Source organism: Plectropomus leopardus, chromosome 6 (assembly GCF_026936395.1).
Source record: "Plectropomus leopardus strain MGB_pleo_1.0 chromosome 6, ASM2693639v1, whole genome shotgun sequence".
Lineage (NCBI taxonomy): Eukaryota > Metazoa > Chordata > Actinopteri > Perciformes > Serranidae > Plectropomus > Plectropomus leopardus.
This window is the reverse complement of record NC_142181.1, coordinates 7,547,784-7,561,279: the sequence shown is the minus strand read 5'-3', so window position 1 is coordinate 7,561,279 and position 13,496 is coordinate 7,547,784. Positions and strand designations below refer to the sequence as shown.

Here is a 13,496-nt window from a genome sequence, read left to right as displayed (position 1 = left end):
CCTGGACAGTTTGTGTGTTATCCTCCCTGCTGTCTCCACTGTGTTTGTGGCTGTCTTCACCCCTGAATTCTTCCTTGGGATCTTGCTTGGTTTCAGTTTAGTTTTTCATTTGTATCTTATATTTGATTACCAGCTTGTGTTTCTGGACATTTTCATAAACCTTAAAACTCTCTCTTCATGTGTGCACCCTTTTTTGTTCTGCATTTGGGTGCTCATCCGAACTCAAACGTCACAGTAAAAGCAGACATGACAGACGAGGAGTGATACTACAAAGTAAAACAAGAAACAGAACATGAGAAACAAGAAAACAAATCAGAAAACCCATAAACAAAGCACACAATATAACACAAAACACAGGATCATGACACAGTCAAATACATCATATTCACTTACGGAGCTAAACATGTAAATAGTATAACATCAAAGTAATATGAATAATAGTTTTTTGAGGTCATACAACATTTGATGTAAAAATTTACACTTAAACAATTCCTCTTATCTTTTCTCTGCTGAAGCTACTAGTTTTTCTTGCAATATTAAAATATATTACCTTTAGAAGTTGGACTTTGCTCCACCCACAGTCATATCTGCCTTGATGCCAGTGCAGCAACTGTAATGCCAATTGTTTGAGGATTCTTTTGTGGCAATAACTTATTAGAAATTTGACGATGTTAACTTTGTAATAGAGTATAAATTAACACACAAATGTGACAAAGTCAATACGTTACAACTACAGTCTTATTATTCACGCTCTGCGGTTGGTTGTAAATGGCTCCTTCACTGGTTGAGAGGAGAACTGCTGGGGGAATTCTTCCAGTTTGTCCAGAGGGAGATTTTCCACCCAGACAGCGAGACACACAGAGAGGAAGCTTGTCTAGTGGAGGTTCTCTGACCTTATCGTTTAATAGATTTACCAAATTGTATCTCTGCAGTTTGACTGTTAACTGGAGGCAGATTGGACTACAATACTAAATTTGCCGCCGGACTGAAGTATGAGAAGACATTCGCATTCTTGAGGACAGTGCCTGCTCACATAAAAGTGCCTATCCTTGACCAGGTATCTGCATATTCTTATCAACATTTGCAAACATGATCTAGTCTTATAATAACAACCTTTTTGTCCTGACATCACAAAATTATTTTTTAGTGATCACAAGATTTTTTTGTGTGCTGTTGACATGATGAAAAAATATTTACTGAAATATTTCCTCTAATCACATTATTTTTGTTAACTTGGAATAATATGAATAATCCAAATAAACAGAAATCTTTGTGATTAAATGCTACTAACTGTGTTGCCCTTAACCTACTTTATAATTTTATTTTAATATATTGTATCACTTAATTATATTTCTAATCAGACTTGTTAAATTTGTGATTGTACAGCAATGCAGTGGTTGGAGTTATACATTGTAGCAACAGTGTGGAGACTGCTTGTCCAGCTATACATTAAAGTTAACCTAATAGTCCATATTTTAAGACCTGTGTTCAGCAGACCACATATTCTGCTCCAAAACAGGAAGAGCAGGTTTTTCAATGGATTTTTTCTGTGTGCAAGTTGCTCCTCTTGTTTTGTAAGTTTTCACTGTTGACATTTCAGATTTATAATTTCCCCAAAAAATGCAGACCACAAAATAAGCAGATGAACGTGCACAACACAGGCATGTGCACATGAAGAAAACATTTTGGCAGTGGGAACAAAAGTGAAGTATTGGAGAAGTTGTTTAATGAACAGACTGAGAAAAAAAATGTTCCCTTGTAAGAAAATGTTGGCCTGCAACCATCCTAACAATGGAGCCTCATTCCCACTGTACAAAGAACCCTCTAACACCTGCTAACATTTGGCCTTTTAATGCAATGAGAATGCGTCTGATAGGCATTTACAGCCAGGTCAAATTACTCTGCAGTAAACACAGGTTTTTATCACCTCTGGCTCTGATCGGTACTGATGGGAATACAGCTGTGTGAATGCAGTAATTAAAGCTCCTTAACTGGCAAGACGCAATGGCGCTCCACCACTAATTACCCTCCTGCTCCTCCTAGGCTGCACTAAAACATTTTTCCAAGTCAGTCTGCACTGAGTTTGACAGAGATACTTAATAAGTAAGAGATATATAAAGAGGAGTGACCACTGTAAAGTTTTCACAGATCTGTTTCTGCTGTCTACTGTTTACCTGTTCTCCTGCCTGACTGTGGTGTCGCAATGGCAAAACAACCCCCTACACACATGCAAGCTAACAGAAATGCAGACTCGTCTGCTGAAGCGCTCTGTTCACAGATCTGTTACCAGCAATGGGAATACAGTCTATTGCCTATATTAAGCAGGTTTACCCATGTTTGAAAAACCTACATGCACTTTCTAATTTTGGTGGAAAAGGGGAATGAGAGCCAGGGTCCATTCTTATCTTATTCTTATTCTTATTCTTATTCTTATTCTTATTCTTATTCTTATTCTTATTCTTATTCTTATTCTTATTCTTATTCTTATTCTTAGTCTTAGTCTTAGTCTTGGCATTGCCTGATGGCAGTGGACCCACAATGTACCATGCCACACCGCACAAACTTCTTAGGAAAGGGCTGTGACAGAGCTCGAGGCATTGATCTGATCTCCAAATACCTCAGATCACAATGCAATTAAGCATCTATGGGATGTAGGGATACAAGGCAGGACCCAAAGTTTTCCTTCAGAAAATTGCATTGGAAGATGCAAGATGAAGCTGTTTGTGGTTTTAATGTTTTGGCTTATAGGTGTATATGCTCGCAAAATTTTCAGTATCCTTTAGTGGCAAGAGATATATTTGAATCTTATACTCTGTTTAATTTGGCACAGGTTAGCCATGTACAGTAGTCTAGGTCCTGTTCTCACTGGAACCAGGTATGTGCATTGTGATAATCAGGGAAGTGGATCAGGCCAACACCAGCCTGAAAGTGTTCCAACAAAGCAAGCAAATATCTGCAGTATTTTATCTATGGCTGAATTAAAGCCATTAGTTTTGTTTGGTAATTGATAAGTGACCTTTATAAGTTGAACTTTGCGTCATCCACTAAGTCATGGGGTTCCTTAAAGCTTTAAGTACTATTTTTTTTTTTACAAATATTGACTTTTACTGAGTGGATGAACAGGTTTCTTTTTCAGCCACAGCCAGGATGCATCTCTTTCTTCATGTCTAAGCTTTGAGCCGTTAAAACAAACACAGAAACAAAAAAAATGTTGTTGTTCAGTGACATGGAGCTTTCCTTTCCTTTAATGCTACCTTTGGGTTGTTCACAACTAAGTCCCTCCTACTAAAGACCTCTTAAATTCACCCCTCTTTGCTGTCAGCCAGTTTTCTTGAAGAACTGGCTGTTTTGGAAGCTGTTGTGCCACACTGTAATAATACCAGCACAAAGACAACTAAATTTTCAGGTAAAAATGTAACTTTCTGCTTTATGTTGATTTTATTGGTGATAAAACGAAGCAGACTTTTGGTAATCTACACTTTATATATAATTTACTTCTTGTCTTGTAAGCTGAAGATTGATATTTTGTTGTTCTAACTGTATTTTTACATGATGCGGAAACAGTAAGCTATCCATACTACTTTATTTTTGGGTTTTAATCTCTTTCAGCTCTCTTTCCTTCCCACTGGACAACCTGACTGACACAACTAACATCCATCTATGAGTTGAACTTTAGGCGTGAACACAATTAACATCTGACTCACCACAGCACTCTTTGCCATCCACCCTCCTCTTCATTTGATCTTCAGAACCTCAATCCGCCTCACCATGTCCAACCAGCCCATCCAAAACCATCATGAAGGGGCCTACATGTCCCTGATAAAGGGTTTAAGAGAGTTGGACCTCTGTGGCCCCTGTGTTCCCAGTAACCTGGTGCTAACTGGAGACCATGCTTTTCCATTAGCAATGAACAGCAAAGGCCAGGCCCCGATGGCGGCCTCCCTGTATGGCAGTGGAAGGATTGTGGTCCTGGGTCATGAGGGCTACCTGACCGCCTTTCCTGCTCTGGTAGAGAACGCTCTGATCTGGCTGAGAGGAGATGGATCTGAAAACCTGTCTGTGGGGGTCCAACTAAACAGCAAGGCAGTTGCTGATAACTTGAGCAAATCCAGCTTTGATTTCAAAGTTGTGGCGGCCTTCAGTGACAAACTGGGGGTTGGTGTGTATGTGACGGACGCCTACAGTGTGGGTGCAGACATGAATGAGGTGGTGGCATTTCTGAAAAGTGGAGGAGGAGTGCTGATAGCGGGACAGGCCTGGAGCTGGGCTGCAGATCACCCTAAAGAGAATGTTTTTCTTCAGTTTGAAGGAAATAAGGTTTCTGGTGTGGCAGGGATCTACTTTTCTGAGCATCACGGTGAGGTAGAGTGCCTGCCTGTCCACCCTCAGATCCCATCTTCCTGGATGGCTGTAGTGTAAGTGTAAACTTCTTTTTCTTTTCATATCTTACAGTTTTCAAGTTATAGAATGACAGCTCTTTGGCAAATCGTAAAACTTCTCCACACATTTGGTTCAAAATATATCGTAGCCAGAGTTACTAAAGTTGTTCAAATTCATCCTGAGGGGTACATGAATGTTCATATCAAATGAAGTATCAATCCATCCATTAGTTGTTGATATATTTCCCTCAAAACCTCAACCTCATGGTGGAACTATAGAGGTGTGAGGAAGTCAGGGGATCAATGATTTCAAAAAACTTCATATTTTGGGTAGCACAAACGTTAATCTATCAGGCGGACACAGAGATATCTTATTGGATAAGTAAAAACTAGCACTTGCCACTGGTAGATCAAAAGTTAGCACTACTGTTAAGATATTAGACTTTAACTTTTGGGCACCAGGGATATGTATGCCAAAGGTCATACCAATCCATCCAATAGTTAACACATGTCATTAAAAGACAAAGATTTCAGCTTCTTGGTTGCATTACAGCTTACATTGCAAAACAGGTGAGCAGGTGGGAGGGGAAGGTCCCACAGCACAGAAGGGACTGGCTGGATAATAGAGTCAGCTCATTTTTGGAGATGGAAAAGTCAGAATGCATCTGGTGTACAAGAAGAGAATAGCAATGAAGATTCTTGGGGAAGTATAAATGTGTATATAAATGTCTTCTTTTCCCTTTTGTTGCCCCTTTTTAAATACAAAATTAGAATAATTCTCTAATACACACTAATACTTGGCATCTCTCTTTCTCTCTCCTCTTCCCCCTTTCAAATTTAGAATCGGCAAGGATTTTGATGATGACCTGGAGCTCTTGCTCCATGGGGTGTCAGAGTTTGACCTCCAAGATGCGATATGCTCTGACATTCTAGTCCATGGTCCGCTAGCCTTCCCTATTGGTACCACTGAGGATGGACGAGCGTTTTTGGCAGGAGCCTACTATGGACAGGGACGAGTCATTGTGATATCACATGAAGGACTTCTGAAACGAGAGGTGGGGTCTGAATAAATAAATGGTGTTTTATTATATCTACATATAAATAGAAATACTGGGGTCACCGAATGGTTGGATGAAGATAAAAATGATCTAAATCACATGACAAGACATTTGAAGACAATAGATCTCACTCAAAATATTAAACGAGGGGTTGTTTATCTCTCCAGTAGAGTTCAAGAGACTATTTGTATTGTGCTAAAAAATGAAACCATAATCTGTCAATATTTTTCTGTGATTAACAGACAGCTGTATTTTTTTGATGAACCTTTATCGCAGACACTGGCTCCATTTTGGAACAATGCCATTCACTGGTTGGACAAAGGCCGGAAGGGGGAAGTTGGTATACTTCCAGATCTTGGTCAAGTGTTCAACCTTTACAGCAAGTTAGAGTTTAACTGTAAGAGAACACACTTCAGGAAAGACCTGAGTGTATTTGTGTGTACAGCATACAATGATCATCATGCAGAGGAAATCCAAGACTTTGTGGCAGAGGGAGGTGGCCTCCTGATTGGTGGACATGCCTGGTACTGGGCGCAGACACACCAGGGACAAAACCCAATGACAGACTTCCCAGGTATGATAGCATGTCACAAGATTTTAAATGTATATTGACAATTCAATCCATATTATAACATGTGTTTATGAATTCACTTAATTTATGAGGGACCATGTACAATATTTAAAGACACTGATGGTAACTTAAATAAAAATAATAACTTTGTTTTTCATCTTTGCTGAAACATCTACATAGTAGTACTTGAATGTTCTTGATAATCTGAAGAAAAAAAGTTTATCTGCCTGCTCCTAGTGCTCCTAATGGCAAGAGTCAACCAAATATAAGTCAAGATTCTGTTACTGTATTGCCTTTTTCTTGCTTTAAATGTTTTCAGAAAAATAATTTATTGTACTCTTTAGCTGTAAAATTAGAAAGATGGTAGGGTCAGTGGGCAGTGCTTGGTACTTCGATTTACTGTAACCAACATAGCAGCCAGGTTTACAAATTTGTTATTTTACAGCTAAGCAATACACCAAAATAAGTCTTTGGGAAAACTTGAGGTGACAAATAAGCAATACAGTAAAGGAATTTTGATTCATATTTTATCAGCTCTGCCTTGTTTGACAGTTTGACCGCAGTTCATGAGCAGTGATTAAAATAATAGACAGCTACTGGGAAACTCCTCAGCTAGAATTGGTTGTCTTTGTTTATGCACAGTGGATTCCTACAAATGCCATTAGGAGCACTGGGAGCAAGCGGAGAAGCAAAATTAATCATCTTGTGTGCTACTATATAACGACAGATTCATCAGATACTACAAAACCATATTTACAGAAGCTACCAACTACAACTTTAACATAAATGTTAACATTTTATGTATTGTGCCAGAATTATCTTATATCACATTTTCACCTGCAAAATTAATACATGGAGGTATAATTGAGAATACAATTAAGCAAATGGAAGTCAGGTACAACGACATATTCAAGGCCTCAGTAAACATCAAATAAAGTTCTTGTCAGATTATGTGCAACATCTGAAACCCCAAGAGAAAGTGAGCCAGGGAAATGGCATACTGTCACCTCCTTCTATTTCAGGTTGGATGATATTTGTGGGCTTTATCCTGGACTACTAGGATCAGAGCATACTGTAAGATGGTGGCACGCCAAAAACAAACACATAGAGACAAACGCAGAAATGATCTTACCCATATGATCATATGCATACAAACTATGCAAGCAGAGCAGCCAGGATTAGTTAAACACACAGCTAAACTGAATAAACAACACTAAAACAAAGACCAAATGAAAGAGACCAGATAATCAAGGTGATCTGAAAAAGAAGAATGAGCTCTATTGTTCAATGATGTAAGAGACCTTCACAAGCATGACAGTTAAACATTGTTCATAATGTGCCATTTATGCAAGTTCATTGTCTTTCAGGAAACAAGATCCTGAACAAAATGGGCCTGAGCCTGCATGAGAAGATACTTGATGAAGGTTCCTACAAGGCCCCAATGCCCAGCCAAGTCGTCAAAGACAGCTACCATTTCCGCAATTTTCTCCACCGCTTTGCTGGTCATGTGACCCAGGGGTACGAACTAACAGAGCATGAGGAAAAATGCTTTAAAAGATTTAGTGGGGACTGTACCAGATACTTGCATATGAAGGCGCATGACTGCTCCTCCTATGCGCAGGTCCTGTCCACCCTCACTGACATTTTGAAGTTGGGCATGCCACAGGTGGGTACCAGATGACTATAGTCAGTGATTGTTATTGGTTCTGAGTAAGAAACAGCCTTTTTCTGCATTTTCTGTTGGATTTCAGGCTTTCTCCACCTTGAAAAGTGAATATTCCATTGAACATAGAGTCACTTACTTGCACATACAAGCTGAATGAGCCATTACCACCTTCTCTTGTACACCCAACTTTACCAGGAATAAAACTACCAATAGGACTATAATTTATCTGTTTACGGTCTGATGTTGTTTTCGTACCTGCAGATACCTCTTTTATAACATTCATCATTCATTTTCAAGGTGTGTGACAGCTGCCCAGTGAAGAGTCCCAAAGACCACCTGCTTCTTCGTGTAGGGGTGGAGGTATACAAGGTATGCCCTGATCCTGATGCCCTCATGCCCTACCTCATCAAGCACAATCCTTTGATGCCAGTTGTCTACAACCACAGAGTCAAGATTGATGTTCGCACAGCAGGTCAGACTTCAGTCTTAAGGGGAAATGCATGGCAGTATTATCATATCCTGTATTTGCAGAACTGTGATCCTCATTGGCCTGATGATATAATTTGTGTGCACAACTGAATACATATTGCAGTAAACTTTCTACTTCTGCACTGATGTTATTCTTATCTCGTCTGTATCTGTGTATTTATGTCAGGAGGGGAGGAGTGGATTAGTACAGGTCTCTATCTCTCTCCTGGTATGAAGACCTACATGGCCATGCCAAAAGAGATCGTCAAACAAGGATGGAAGGTGCAGTTCACAAAATAAAAAAAAACATCAAATTTCACAAGGTCAAATGAGATAATGAGAAGTTACAAGCTGAAATGGGTTAAGATTTTTCATTCTTTTTGCTAGCCTTACATCATTTGACTCATACATGCAAAAATATACACTGTACTTCTCATACAGGTTTTTAAAACAGTAACACATACACTGTGTCTTCTTCAGATCCAGATAGGCTGTCACACAGACTACCTGAATGCTGGAGAGTTGAAGAGAGCACCGTGTGTTTACGAGCAATTTCCTGTAACCTCAGAGATGATGCAGGTGTGGAACCTGTGGGGGGGACTCATCTACCTGGTGGCTCCACCCAAAACACAAGTGGACGGGGTAGAGGTCATAGTACAAATGGCTGTACCTGCGCCTTACTATAAATCTGGTGAGTCTGTGGTGGGCAACACTGCTATGGATGCACTGGTCTTCAGCAACTGTTTAAGGTTCTCTGTCTGGCAGTTGGACAGGGGATGAAAATTTCTATTTATCTATTTTTGTTTGCTCTAGCACCTAGTTTTTAGCACTTTGGATGTGCGTGCTGCTTGAACGTTTTTCAACAAGTTAATAGATGCCTGAATGAGCTGAAAAATGTGGCATTGTGCAGCAGTTTAAAAGCAGAGGAGATGAGTGTGAGTGTGTATCTGGTTTTGATGGTTATGGCATTGAACCCATGGAAAAATGATGCAGGAGAGACTTCTTGCTGAAGAGGAGGCCTGTGTTAGCTGGAAAGAAGGAGGGATGAATAATGCCAGCAGCTTTTACTGTGGAGCAGACAGAGAATACATATGGTTAGGTCCTGAGCAGCAGGTCCATTAAACAGTCATAGGAGCGATGAGAGGGCAACAAGGTGGCCGACAAGGGATGAGTGAAGTTTTAGTACCATGGTGAGGACTCAAAAGTAGGGCGCAGAGGTGAGGCAGGCAAGGGGGGAGGGTCGAGGTCAAGGTCACTGTTGGTCAGGTGAGGAGTGGCAGCATCTTGATTGAGAGGAGAGGTAGTGTGTGAAATTATGCCCAATGGGATGAAAAATAACATATTATTGAAACTCATTTTTGAATATGCATATATTACTGTCTTCTCTATAGGTGTGACAACACCAGCTGACTGGTCGTTGCTGCGCACTGCTCCTTCACCTTGGGCAGAGTTGGAGTTTGAAAACATCATCCTCACTGTACCATCAGATGCTGTTCGGAGCTTAGATCGTCCTGATGAGTTGGCGACATTCTGGGATGAGATCATGAGAGGCATCGCTGACCTGGCTGTCAAACCACACAAATTTCCTCGCAAAGAACGTTTTGTAACTGATGTTCAGATTTCCTATGGTAAGTTTTCTTAGCTATGGTATGTGAATGTTTGCTCAACATACATTCTTGAAATAAAAAAATAGGCAGTGGCTCAACTTTTAAAATTGCAGAAAATTACAGGAAAATTTACTGATGAGAACTTTTGCAACAACATAGTGTAAGAAGTGAGAAGTGATTTTTACTATGTGCTCTTTGGATGCAATGATCCAACACACACATCACCATAGTCTTATGTTTCTTCCATGCAGGTTGGATGCATGCAGGCTATCCTATCATGGCACACAAAGGCACAGCAGTTGAACTGGTCAACATGGACCATGCTAGAAAAAGTGGTCTGTGGGGACCCATCCATGAACTGGGACACAACCAACAGAGAGACTGCTGGGAATTCCCATCACATACCACTGAGTGTACCTGCAACCTGTGGTCTGTGTATGTGCATGAGGAGGTGCTGGGAATCAACAGGGCAAAGGTGGAGTGCATCATTCTTTTCATTTTTCATTCAAAGTTTGGTCTTAAGATGTACAAACTGTTGCAGGAGAGTCCTGTTTGGTACTTCCCATCAGACAGGAAATACACTTAGTCCATTTAGATTGATGATACTGTCAAGCTTAAAATGGTCTATTACATCTTTGCATATGTGGCTGTCCAGATGGAGAGTAGACAACTGAAAGCAACCAATGCTGCACAAACAACATTGATTTGCGCTGTTAATTTGCACTGGCTGTTCCAAACATGAAAGTAGGGAAGAGGGAAATAAAATAAGTCACTGAGAAATTCTGACAAATTCTCTTTTTTATTAACAAACCAAATTTCAACAATTTTTCACCACGTCTGATGACAGTTGACCCATGTTACCTGATAAAATTAGCCTGAGAGCTGTGCATCCATGTAAAGTTAAGATCTAAAAGACAATAAAATGTATGCTCATTTACTTACTCTGGCTGAAGACGTTTGAGTCGAGACACTGTGCAACATAAGTAATATTAGGAGGTCTTGAGGATGAGATCATTTTAAATGACAATCATGTCAACATCTGGAAAATCAGTCAAGTTATGGGAAAAATCCCTTTTTCTTTACTTGCATGAATCACATCCAACATGAATTTTGAATTTCTGATGATACCTACTACGTGCAGTTTTTTTCCTTATGCAGTCACTTTTATAGTTTTTCCAATTTTTCACTTTTTGCCCATTATCAAAGTTAACCTTTGAGCTTTTGGTCCAGTGTTGATGAAAGTATTTGGATTTTCTCTTGTTTAACAGTCATATAATTGTATCCTTTTCAATTCAGGCTCATGAAGCTATGACTGTAGCAAATCGAAATCAACGAGCAGAGAAGTATGCAAAAGAGGGCAAGAAACTCTGCAACTGGCAAGTGTGGGTGGCCCTTGAGACATACATGCAGGTAAGAGAGAATAACTGTATGTCACAACATGTAGATAAACGATCCATTGAAAAAACTTTACCCCTTTAAAGGCCACTGAACTCTTTACTTTCAGTTTGAATCCCCATTTAGATGCTGATATTCCTATTCATGTTTTCCTTTACCCCTGTTTCCTTTCATGTAGCTCCAGGAAAAGTTTGGCTGGGATGCCTTTAAAAAGGTGTTTGCCGCCTACCACAAGATGAGCAGCTTCCCTGGTAAAAACAAAGAAAAAATGAACCTGTATGCTGAGACTTTCTCCCAGGCTGTGGAGATGAACCTGTGTGGATTCTTTAAGTCCTGGGGCTGGCCCATTGAAACAGCCACTGAGGAGAAACTCTCCAACCTGCCTCCCTGGAGCGACCACCCCATGGTCCAGTATGACTGAGCTACTTCAGACTGCGCTAAATGAAAGCGTAGAGAGATTACATGTAGCCCTGAAAGTCAAATATAACCTTGCAGGACTTTAGAGCACCAGAATATTCACATTAAGTATTTAGTGGGTTATTGATTCAACTGGCTTTGTTTTCTTTTGCTGTTCTTGTTTTAAAAAGCACGAGTTACATTGCTGACTATACAGCTTTTTAAATGTGTCGGATTTAGGGGATACATTAGTGCATATGGAACATGATATTCATAGCTTTTAGTGTATAATCATCTGGATCTAATAGACTAAACTAAACATCTGCTCTGTGCAGAGGATGAAGACCAAGCTAACACAGATTAGCAAGCAACGTGCAGGAAAATGTTTATACGTTGCTAGGCAACAGCTGTCATGCCCAGCGGTTGTGGAAATATTTGTGTAAAAAAAATAAAATAAACAAACAAATCATAATCTGTTATCGCTTGTCATTGTTAACAAGTAAAAGATGCTTGTAGAACTGTTGTATAAAAGCAATATCACACTCGAGGTCATGTGCTGTGCTATATAGCATCATGGCTGTGATTCAGTTGTAGAAGATCACACAGATAATAATGTCGAAGATAATCACAGCCGTGATGATATACGAGCACATCACTCCCTCTCATGTGATATTGCTAAATTAACCTTTGTTGTGTTAGCACAGGTGGAGCCCTCTGTGGACTCTATTAGTAACACCAAACATGAGCAGGCGTTCACACACTGAAATCTGAATAAAAGTAGCCAGCTATTCAGGACATGCCTACCTGAATACGCGCAGAACCCACAGCTTATAAGAGGTGTCTCTCTCATGTCAAAACATCTTCAGTGTGCAACAAAGGAGCAACAGGGCCTCTACGTAGAGGTTTCCACCTGTGCTTCACAGAACGAAGGTTACAATTCTACAATTCTTCAATTTAATCTAGCAGACGCTTTTATCCAAAGCAACGTACAACACAAGCAAGAATTTATACTTAAGGAAAAAACCCTTAGTAAGTGCAAAAAGTGCTTCAGGTGTGATTGGTCACAGGTATTGCCGTCTAGTGCCGTCTTTTTTTTTTTTTTTGGAAACCAAAGTAATAACCAGTAGCAATCTCAGCATCTGAGATTCAACAATCTCAGTATCACTACTTACGATGACAATCAACATACAACATCACACAACTTTGTCAGTGCTAGATAATCACCAGGTGCCGGGTTTTGGACCATCTGACTTAATCTACTCCAAAGGGCAAAGAGGAGAAGAGTCAGGTTAAGTGCCTCGGTGTTCTCGGAACAATTGAGTTTTCAATTGTCTCTTAAAAGTAGAAAGGGACTCAGCAGAACGCACAGAGTTTGGAAGTTTGTTCCACCATTTGGGAACAACAGAAGAGAAGAGTCTGGTTAGAGATTTAGAGCCGTGCTGGGCTGGAAGCACCAGGCGTCTATCGCATGCAGTGCGTAGTGGGCGAGAAGGAGAGTAGACCTGCATCAGGGATTCCAGGTAGGCTGGAGCAGTTCTTGTGATTGTTTTGTAAGCCAAGAGAAGTGCTTTGAATTTGATTCTGGCTGCCACTGGAAGCCCAGTGAAGAAAAGTGCGGGGGTGACATGTGCTCCTTTGGGCTGGTTGAAGACCAGGCGTGCTGCTGCATTCTGGATCATCTGAAAGAGGTTTGAATGAGCATGCAGGAGGCCTGCCAGAAGAGAGTTGCAGTAGTCAATGCATGAGATCACAGAGCCTGAACCAGAAGCTGTGTGGCCTGTTGGGTCAGGAAGGTCTGATCTTCCTGATGTTGTAGAGGCATAACAACAAGACCGAGAAACTGAGGCCACATGAACCTTAAAGGTCAGCTGGTCATCAATCATGACACCCAGGTTTCTGGCTGAGTTTGTGGGCACAAGTAGGCTCGAGTCAAGTTGAACAATGACCTGAGGCTGA

General features: G+C 40.4%; 1 protein-coding gene across 1 annotated transcript; it reads left to right on the top strand.

Annotated features, from left to right (window-relative positions):
* The first annotated feature begins 770 nt into the window (after positions 1-770).
* LOC121943660 (TRPM8 channel-associated factor homolog) lies at positions 771-11,951 on the top strand. The gene is made up of 12 exons (XM_088078265.1): positions 771-1,057; positions 3,610-4,415; positions 5,221-5,434; positions 5,714-6,011; positions 7,376-7,674; positions 7,972-8,146; positions 8,330-8,424; positions 8,623-8,833; positions 9,534-9,770; positions 10,001-10,224; positions 11,046-11,159; positions 11,323-11,951. The coding sequence occupies exons 2-12, from the start codon at positions 3,769-3,771 to the stop codon at positions 11,563-11,565; spliced, it is 2,757 nt and encodes a 918-aa protein (XP_087934391.1). The 5' UTR covers positions 771-1,057; positions 3,610-3,768; the 3' UTR covers positions 11,566-11,951.
* The last annotated feature ends 1,545 nt before the right edge of the window (positions 11,952-13,496 follow it).

Bases quoted from the DNA above. Each gene is read 5' to 3' on its own strand.
- LOC121943660 (XM_088078265.1), top strand. From the start codon at position 3,769: ATGTCCAACCAGCCCATCCAAAACCATCATGAAGGGGCCTACATGTCC. The intron at 6,012-7,375 runs GTATGATAGCAT...ATTGTCTTTCAG, and splicing joins CCCAATGACAGACTTCCCAG to GAAACAAGATCCTGAACAAA. The intron at 11,160-11,322 runs GTAAGAGAGAAT...CCTTTCATGTAG, and splicing joins CCCTTGAGACATACATGCAG to CTCCAGGAAAAGTTTGGCTG.